This window comes from Astatotilapia calliptera, chromosome 17 (genome assembly GCF_900246225.1).
Source record: "Astatotilapia calliptera chromosome 17, fAstCal1.2, whole genome shotgun sequence".
Taxonomy (NCBI): Eukaryota; Metazoa; Chordata; class Actinopteri; order Cichliformes; family Cichlidae; genus Astatotilapia; species Astatotilapia calliptera.
In genome coordinates, this window is record NC_039318.1 from 16,704,768 (window position 1) to 16,714,687 (window position 9,920).

General features: G+C 43.3%; 1 protein-coding gene across 2 annotated transcripts; it reads left to right on the top strand.

The window, feature by feature from the left end:
• Window positions 1–2,568: 2,568 nt before the first annotated feature.
• nup50 (nucleoporin 50) lies at window positions 2,569–9,721 on the top strand. Of its 2 annotated transcripts, none has more exons than XM_026146637.1 (8): window positions 2,569–2,738; window positions 4,958–5,036; window positions 5,117–5,200; window positions 5,278–5,488; window positions 6,126–6,776; window positions 7,055–7,139; window positions 7,833–7,951; window positions 8,874–9,721. In XM_026146637.1, exons 2-8 carry the CDS (start codon window positions 4,968–4,970, stop codon window positions 9,071–9,073), a joined length of 1,419 nt encoding a protein of 472 aa, XP_026002422.1. In that variant the 5' UTR covers window positions 2,569–2,738; window positions 4,958–4,967; the 3' UTR covers window positions 9,074–9,721. The 2 variants fall into 2 exon arrangements, with proteins under 2 accessions (XP_026002422.1, XP_026002423.1); XM_026146638.1 differs by lacking the exon at window positions 2,569–2,738 and adding an exon at window positions 2,808–3,177.
• The last annotated feature ends 199 nt before the right edge of the window (window positions 9,722–9,920 follow it).

The following is a 9,920-nucleotide window of genomic DNA, read 5'->3' on the forward strand; positions in this document are numbered from 1 at the left end:
CACTCAGGTCAGCTGTGATGCAGATTTCAGGGTCATGCTCGTGTAGTTTGTAATGAGGCATATCTGAGTGGTTAGATATCTATAACTGTGACTTTTACTCCATGAAAATAATTCAAACTTCAGAGGATCGGTGAAGCAGAGAGACGCCATCAAAGTCAGAGAGCAGAATCAGCAGCTGTCCAACAGTAAAGACTGAAACAAGGAGGAGAGAGCTGTGAGACTGATGGAGACGATTTGTTTTACATTAACTCTGATATTTGATCACTTTGTTCAGTTAGAGTCGAATAACGTGTGCAGAGATGTCGCTGTGTGACCGATGCACTCCAGTGGCTGAACAAACAGCTCTCCACGGGTTACAGTTGTGCCTCAACATCTCAAACCAGGTCTTCAGTTTTCTGCAACCACAGAGCATGACTGACCTCTGCCTGCATGAAATAATCAGCTGATCTGAGCTTCTTTTGTCTACCCTCTTTTTAACAGACCAACATCCATGACTGGGGAGAGTTTTTACCCTAAATGTCCTTCCTGGCATAAAGTGTTGCTGTAAGATCTACAAAATGACCCTTTGAACAGTCCTCTAATGTTTTCACTGCAGTTTGACTTTTGTCCAGCAGGTGGATTCACTGCACAGCAGGCTGTCAGTTCTCTGCAACTTCCACATAAACATGAAAAACATGAAGAAAAAAAACTTACACGGCACATTGTTTTGTTTGCTTTTTTATTCATTCAAATTTAAATGAATGTTACAGCTGCTGCTGTTGCTGAAGCCTGATTATAACAAACACTGAATCAAACATCAGAAACACTGACAGGCGTTTCTAATGTTTAAGAAACCTACAGTGAACTGAGATTTAGCTCACAAAACTATCAGTAACAAATCAATGAAACAACAATATTTCAATTGTTATTATTTATTTTATTTTTTAAAGGCAGCATGGAGGTTAAATTGGGGGTGATAACTGAAAAAGCTTAATTGTCCTTGTTTTTCAGCCAGGTTTTTGAGACTGCCAGGAGCAACACTGAAGGAACATATGGAGTCAGCAGCTGGCATATACAGTATCTCACAAAAAGGAGTACACCCCTCACATTTTTGTAAATATGTTATTCTATCTTTTCATGGGACAACATTGAAGATATGACACTTTGATACAATGTAAAGTAGTCAGTGTACAGCTTGTATAACAGTGTAAATTTGCTGTCACCTCAAAACAACTCAACATACAGCCATAAATATCAAAACTGCTGCCAACAAAAGTGAGTACACCCCTAAGTGAAAATGTCCAAACTGTGGCCAAAGTGTCAATATTTTGTGTGGCAACCACTGGAGTTCACTACATCTTCAGAGGCTGCCACTGGAGTCCTCTTCCACTCCTCCATGATGACATCATGGAGCTGGTGGATGTTAGAGACCTTGCGCTCTTCCACCTTCCATTTGAACATGCCCCACAGATGCTCAATAGAGTTTAAGTCTGGAGACATGCTTGGCCAGTCAAGTACCTTTACCCTCAGTTTATTTAGCAAGGCACTGGTCTTTTTGGAGCTGTGTTTGGGGTTATCATCATGTTGGAATACTGTCCCGTGGCCCAGTTTCTGAAGGGAGGGGATCATGCTCTGCTTCAGTATGTCACCGTACATGTTGACATTCATGGTTCCCTCAATTAACTGTAGCTCCTCAGTGCCAGCAGCACTCATGCAGCCCCAAACAATGACATCACACCACCATGCTTGACAGTAGACAAGACACACTCTCTTTGTACTGGTTTCCACCACACACCCTTGACACCATCTGAACCAAGTAAGTTTATCTTGGTCTCATCAGACCACAGGTAATCCATGTCCGTAGTCTGCTTGTCTTCAGCAAACTGTTTGTGGGCTTCCTTCTGGGACGACAGCCATGTGATGCAGTGTGCGGCATTTGGTCTGAGCACTGACAGGCTGACTCTCCATGCCTCCAACCTCTGTAATAATGCTGGCAGCACTCGTACATCCATTTTCAGAAGACAACCTCTGGATATGATGCTGAGCATGTGTATGGGCTCAAAATGTGGTCATAAATATTTTGTACTTGTAAATCAGGATTTGTATTTGTGAAAAGAATTTGTGTGTGCGTAAAAAAGATTTGTGTGTGGACTTAGCCAAAAAAAACGTGTGAATCTCTGCAAGTTGCAAGTACGAATTCTGACCCTATTTTTCTTCCTTTCATCTGATTGGTCAATGTCATGTCAAGCACAAATGTAACAATCGAATCAGAGAACAGATGGGTTTGGCTGTCGGAGGGGAGCTATTTTGAACTAACCCTGCATGTTTTACCTGTGCAGAGCTGCCCCTTCGGAGCAGTGGTGGTGCAGAGCTTGGCCACTGGACCACAGATTGAAAGTCACTAGGGCTTGTGACCATTAAGCAAGACCCTTCACCCTGCATATAAAGTTAAATAATCACCGGTGACATATTTAATATTTAATATAATTTATGTGCGTAGTATGCATTTACCTTTGCGTTTTTTAACCTTTTATTATCGTTTTAAAAAACATATGGACTACAATTCCCAGACTAAAGGCCGCTTTGTGGTGCGCATGCGTGAAAAATGGGCCGCGCAAACCCGCTCTGTAAAATGGCGGCGTAAGGAGGTTTGTTCAAAAACACAGAGCGGTGTTACCTGTTAAGGTGTTCAGCCAGACGTTACCTGGAGCTGTCAGAGCCGCGCGGAGGCAGAGACCGGACTTTACGTTACAGACAAGGTGCGTCACATTTACCTGTTAACAAAAAATCATTAAACGCCGGAAACGAGAGGAGCTCGTGCCATTAGCCTGCTGGCTAACATTAGCTGCTTGTGAGCGGCCCGGTTAGCTTGCTTGTTTAGTTCCGCGGCTAACAGCCAGAACATGATGTTAGACACCGGAGTGGACAGGCCAGGTGGCCTCGGTGTGTGCTCCGGTAATGGTAGGCCACTTTATCAGGAGCCAGTTTTTCAGTAATCGGAAATCTGAGTAAAACGTTTGTTAGAAAATCTCTCGGCGCAGGTACACAGGTGATTGATTATACCCGGAAAGAAGCGCTAACCGAATCAGGCTAGTTGATGGTTAACCCGGATAAAGGCTGCCTGACAGGAGTGCTTAACCCTGTGCATTTGATTTAGTTAAACATCAGCTTTCCTTGGACCGCACTAGGAATTCACAGGTATGTTTCAACCTTTACACCATCCAGAATATTCGAACAGCAGCTCCACCACAGCGGTTTATAGTCGATTAATCGGTGATTATCGGCCTCCGTTAATAACTAAACACCAAATGAAGCCGGGTTTTTGGCGAAAAGCTGTAAAGAATTTGGAGCTTTTTATCATTTGACGCACTACTTTCTTTTAGCAAAATGCTCAATTTATTGTTTCACATTTTGAGGTGAAACCTTTAAATGTTCAGAATAGCCATCCAAAGCTCAGATTTACACCTGTTGTTACCTGTTGCCTGTTCACTTGAATATCAGGTGTTTTATTGGAGAAAAAGCAGAGTGGTGTGTTCAGGTGAAGTAATACTGAAAGTAGGTGAGATAAAAGCTCAGGTTCAGTTAGTTAAGGTTCAGTCTGTGGGCAGCTTTGGACTAGGGCTGCCACGATTAGTCGACTAGTCACGATTACGTCGACTATCAAAATCGTCGACGACTGATTTAATAGTCGACGCGTCGTTTGAAGCTTTGTAAGATCACAAAAGACGCAGGAATATGTAGTATGATTTAAGAGTGTAATAACGGATTGAAACAGAAGATGGCAGCACTGCATGTACAACGATGTCAGCTGCCGTTAAACCCCGAAGAAGAAGCTGTGTCCCAGAATTCATAGCGCGGCCCAGCTCAGTTTCCAACAATGGCGGCAGCTAGTTAGTTTTAATATTACTCTTATTATTCTTTCTGGGTCACAAAATAAACGTTTAACATATTTTCAGGCGGGAATGTAGCTGTGGAAACCTTAAATATCTGCTCAGTTTATCAAGACACCACATATTTTCAAAAGCGCTCCGACGTTTTCGGAGACGTCTGTTACCCACTAGCTCGATAGCTAGCCGGGGGCTAGGCTAACTAGAGCCGTGAGAACACCGGACTCCCGGCAAATCGTTTTCAAACCCACCGCCGTCTTTCGCTACTCAGGTTAAACATATGAGTCACTTAGATAACTTAAAAATGTTATTGTTTGGCTTTTTTTTTTTTTAAGTATTTTATTTGTTCCTGAGTAAATCTGTTTGGCTGAGATTAAAGTTATAGTTTTTACACAGCTGAATAAACGTCAAGCAGACAGCTGATTATCAGAAGTGTGAGATGCTGGAGAATATACTCCGGTGTCCTGTTATATTTTAGATAGCAAGGAGTTTATTAAACTTCACCGAAACAAACTATCATCTTGTCTTTATTTTTAGTTAGCACATACCTTAAACACTTAAAGCTGTAAGCTAATGATAGTTATATAAGAGCAGATGCTGCTGGTGCAATAAGCTATACGTTTTACGTCCAATGGATGATGATCTGATTAGTCGACTAATCGCAAAAATAATCGGTGACTAGTCGACTATCAAAATAATCGTTTGTGGCAGCCCTACTTTGGACATCTGTGGATTCTTCCACAGATTTCTGTTCTGGAGCATTGAGCCAGATCTAGAAGATGAGCAGAAAAATGTTAACAGTAGTGATATTAACAAGAAAAGTCAACTAAAATAGTTTAGATTAAATAGTAATTGTAACAAACTGTCCATAAAATTGAGTAATTGTGCTAATAGACAAACTGAGCTCTGTTATCTGATTTACACCAGCTGGTTAATCAATAGTTATCAATAATAATCCTGTTTTGTTTTTGTGTTCTGAATCTTTTCTACTTCTTATTCAGTTCAATTCTGTAAAATGCTGGTTAAGACGCACTAAACCCTGGAAAAAAAATGAAAGAGAACACAAACTGAATTCTTATGTTTTGTTACAGAGCCAGTGGGATGGCGAAGAGGATCGCTGATAAGGAGCTCACGGACAGGAACTGGGATCAGGAGGAGGAGGGCGAGGAGGTAAGAGGCCATGTTGAAACTGTAAGTCTGGCTTCAGGAAGTTGGAATTATGTGAGTCTGACTTTCTTGTCCTCCTTCAGGCCGGGACGTTTTCAGTGGCGAGTGAAGATGTGCTTAAGAATCGAGCAATCAAGAAGGCCAAACGCAGAAACACTGGAACCGAGGTACGAGGAGAAAACCATTGTTTACCTGTTGCGTCTGATTATAATCATGAAGTAATCTGAGTGTTTCCCTGTTTCAGAACGAGGGCAGTGGAGCATTTAAAGGCTTTAAAGGCTTCTCCTTGACCGCGGCGGCAAGCAGCAGCTCAGCTCCAGCTCCAACTCCAACTCCGTTCTCCGGGTTTGGGAATGGCGGAGGCTTCAAAGGCCTCGGCGGCCTGACGAATGGGAACAGCGGCACGCCCTCCTTCGGAGGTTTCGCCTCGCCTGCAGCGTCCTCGTCTGCACCTGGTGAGCAAAACATTGATCAGCTCGATCAGTTATTAATCGGAAACTATTTCCTCTTTATGTGCCATTCCATAGTTTCAGCTCAGATTCCTGTTCGTCCTTTGAATGTGATCCATAAATGAGCTTTCTTTTTGTGTTAAAATGTCTTCATTAGTTTTTAGAAGCTTTAAAAATGCTAAGACATGGACATGATGAGTTTATTGATCTCTTGTGGGTGTAAAATGTGTTCAGGATGCTCACAGCAGTTCATCTTTATGATCGATTTTAAAAAACCAAATTTTCCGGCTCTTTGTTTTAATAATAATAATAATGATGGATTTATATAGTGCTTTACAATTCCACTATTCATTCACACACTGGTGGAGGCAGCTACAGTTGTAGCCACAGCTGCAGACTGACAGAAGCGAGGCTGCCATATCGCGCCATCGGCCCCTCTGGCCAGCACCAGTAGGCGGCAGGTGAAGTGTCTTGCCCAAGGACACGACCGTCCGAGCCGGGGCTCGAACCGGCAACCTTCCGGTTACAAGACGAACTGCCAACTCTTTGAGCCACGATCGCCCCGTGTAACTCTCTTATTCTGCTTCCTTCTTCCTAAGCTGAGCTTTCTATGCCATCACTAACACTTTCTCCTTCCTCGAAGGTCTGACGTTTAACGGGCCATCCTCGGCTAAACCCGCCACTGATATTGCCACCAAGCAGACCAATGGCTCCGCCACCAGTGCGAGTCAGAGCTCCAGCAGCAGCAATAAAGAGTACAGCCGGCAGCTCACGGCGCTCAACTGCTCAGTGCGGGACTGGATCACCAAACACGTGAACGACAACCCGCTGTGCGACCTCAACCCCATCTTCAGGGACTACGAGCGCCACCTGGCCAGCATTGAGCGCCAGTATGGCGGCGGATCAGCTGAAGGAGGCTCCGAAGAGAAGAAGAAGCATGGAGGGACGCTGCCAGCCACGGCCGCAGTTCTTCCTCCTCCTTCATCTTCCTCCAGCAGCAGCTCAGCGACCTCCACTCCTGCTGCCTTGTTCTCCTTCACCAAAAACACAACGGACGAATCAATACGGGAGAAAAGCTCCGCCGCCGCTCCAATCCCTGCTGGAGTCACGTTCAACTTTGGCAAGAAGGTGGACAGCTCAGTTCTGGGTTCCTTAGGGAACAAATCGAATCCCCCCAGCTTCTCCTTCTCGTCCTCCTCCTCCTCCTCCAGTCAGACCTCAGTGTTCGGAGCTCCAGGATCAGCCGCTCCGCTGTCCTTTAGTGGGGCGAAAGCCGAGGACGCTCAACCCACAGGTCAGCAAAACACTCAAATACATGAAGTTATATCTAAGTTTTAAAGCTGAGATTCTGTCTCATATTTTTTACTGTGAAGATCAAATGGGATGAGTTTGGAAATTATTTGAAAATGATTTTAAATAGTTTAAATAAATCAGTTAAAACTTAATCAGTGCTCATTTTATCAGCAGTTTGAAAGACAAAGATTCAACATGAAAGGAAAAAACATGATGTGATTTATATTTATATATATAATTTTTATATTTTATTTAATTTTATTGATATTTTTTTTGTAGACGAAAACGGTGACGAGGAGTCGGAAGACCCGCCCAAGCCGGAGGTCAAAGAGGTGAAAGAGGACGATGCTTTCTACTCCAAGAAGTAAGTTTCTGAAATGTTTCACCCTGAAGCTGCAGGTCGAGCTTCAGCTTCACATAGAAATCAATCTGAAAAGGAGGAAACAGGAGCAGCGTTGTGCACAGAACTCAGAGCTGTGGTGAATACAAGTGAAGTTAGAATAAATGAATTTCAGTCAAATTATTTAATAAAAATTAACTTCACACTGCATCTTGAAGGTTATCAGGAGGAGGAGCTTAGTAATGCTTTTGAAGCCAGCTGGAGCTGATTGGATCACATTTTTAGACAAAGATGGAGGAAAAGGAGAGGGCTTAGAAAAAAGTGAGAAACTGTAGCTCTGTAGCTTCCAGCTGTTGGTTCAGCTTCTCATCTCCCTGGCTGTTTGTCCTTTCCCTGCACTCACGGAGTTCACCTCCTCTCAGAGAGGAGCAGACAGATCATTATGTTATCCTATTGTAGTCATGAAATACAAACTTCCAGCAAGTTTTAAAAGAACACAATGAGAAATGAACTTGACCTGCAGCTGATGGAGGAATCTCCAACCTGCTGTAAGCTTCCTCCATCTTAGTAAGATTTAGAGAGCAGACTTTAAATCTTCATCACTAAAAACCCTGAAAGTGTCCCATCGACTCTGAACTTTGTTTTTTAAAAATAATCCTGTTTATTTAATTATAAGTGATTTGTAATTTATTAATTTCTTGTCTGCTCTGCTTCCAGGTGTAAAATGTTCTATAAGAAAGAGTCGGAGTTCAAAGATAAAGGAGTGGGAACGCTGCACCTCAAAAAGACAACCGAGGGGAAAACTCAGATGATCATCCGAGCCGATACCAACCTGGGTGAGAGCATCGCGTCGACAGATTGATTTTATATAAAACATCTGATGTCATCACAATATTCAATCCAACTTGAGATTTTTTTCTTTAAATCAAACAAACACATTAATGTCAGAGATGATCAGGTTTAAAGAATCAAACGTGCGTGATGTTTGTCAGGATGGTCACTGTGTCAGATTAGTCCTAACAAAAACAAAGGGGACACAAATAGACTTTAAAGTGTAATCTGAAATAACACAGACCATTTAAAGTGGTGTAACCAATAACTGCTCACTTATAATTGTAATAAGCCGCATCAAACCTACAACAGTGAAACATTTAATATGTCGAGCTTCAGGTTTTAGGCCCAGAAACATCCAAAACACCTAAAAGCATAAAAATAATCCACATTCAGCAGCTTCCTCTTCATGAGGTCTGAACTGTGATCAGACTGCTCCACCTGCTGGTCAGATACAAGCACTGCTGCTTCAACAATGAAAACGGATCAAATCCTTGATGACATGAAAGGACTCGATCAGGATTACTGCAGCTAATCAACGATATCAAAGATAAAGCTTTAAATTGAGAGCAAGTGAAACTTCTTCCACAAACAGCTGGAAGATCTGGAACTGGTACAGCTTTTAACCTCCATTTTTATCAAACATCAAATCCACAGATTCAGAAATAATCTGCAGATTAACCAACAGGAATCGCTGAAGGACACTAATAAAATATTTCTTTGTACTGTATTTTCCGCACTATAAGGCTCACTTTTGTTTGTTGGACCAGCTGGTAAATAATGATGTGCTACATGATTGCTAGCGAAACAGCTGTGTTAGCATAACATAAACACAAAACACAAAATTAGAAATCTTCAAGTCACCAAATATAAATATTAATTTTAAAGCCGGGTCTTCTGCTTGTATAACGTTCTCTCCTCCTCCAGGAAACATCCTGCTGAACATCATCGTGCAGCCATCCATGCCATGCACTCGGGTGGGGAAGAATAACGTGATGGTGGTGTGCGTGCCAAATCCGCCCGTTGACGACAAGAACCCCACCACCCCCGTCCCCCTGCTGATTCGGGTCAAAACCTCCGAGGACGCCGACGAGCTCCACAAGATCCTTGAAGAGAAGAAAGCCTGAGCTGACCCCGCCCCACCTCCCCCAGGGTTTTAGCAGACTCCGCAGTGGTTTTAGCAGTGGTCATCCTCAGACTCCGCCCCCTCCCACGTGGAATCACTGACCTCTTCATCGCGCCGGTTTATCCACACACACATGCACACACCCCCGTCGTTTCCTCGTCTGATCACAACGAATTGGTCGTCAAACTGTGAATCATTTCTTTGAATCGTAACAATCGAAGCAGGTCGTCGCCTACATTCCCTCCGGTTCATCGCCGCCGCTGCTGTTAGACTCGTAGTGCTTCAGTTTTACGGTTTGAATCTGTCGAGTGACTGAACGAGTGACTTCCTGAGCAGTTTTTGGGGAGCGCTCTAAGTAACGGGCCAGTCGATTTGGTTTTACAAATTAAATACCTGCAGTAACATTTCCTCTTAGAGTGTGTCTGCTGAGTGTTTTTGTGTTATTGCTCTGGAAACTATTTATTGTGTCGGCAGAGTTTCTACTTGGAGTGAATGTTCCCCCGAAGAGCGCGGCGTTTATTCTCTGTAAACACAGACTGTCGTTTTCCAAGTGTCCTTTGTGTGGCCTTCAGCTCGGCCTTCCAGATGCCGTCATCATCTGAGAACATTTGTAAAGACATTTATTGGAGAATAAAAGGAAACGAAACAAGCGGCTCCTCTGTTGTCTTTATTTCTGCTTCACCTCCACAAACATCTAGCACCGCCCTCCTGACGGGCTGAGTGCTGAGAATAATTCCAGTTTAATAGTCCCGGGAGAAATCAAGCTGAGCGCCGTGTCAGTCTTTAAACCAGAACTGCTGCCAACATCAGGAGGTAAAACTGCATGAAGCATCTTCTCGCCCGACAAG

What these genes read in the sequence shown, in the direction of transcription:
- nup50 (XM_026146637.1), top strand. Translation starts at nt 4,968, where the DNA reads ATGGCGAAGAGGATCGCTGATAAGGAGCTCACGGACAGGAACTGGGAT. An exon ending in GCAGAAACACTGGAACCGAG is followed by an intron (nt 5,201 to 5,277) that starts GTACGAGGAGAA and finishes TCCCTGTTTCAG; the next exon opens with AACGAGGGCAGTGGAGCATT. An exon ending in CGAGGACGCTCAACCCACAG is followed by an intron (nt 6,777 to 7,054) that starts GTCAGCAAAACA and finishes TTTTTTTTGTAG; the next exon opens with ACGAAAACGGTGACGAGGAG.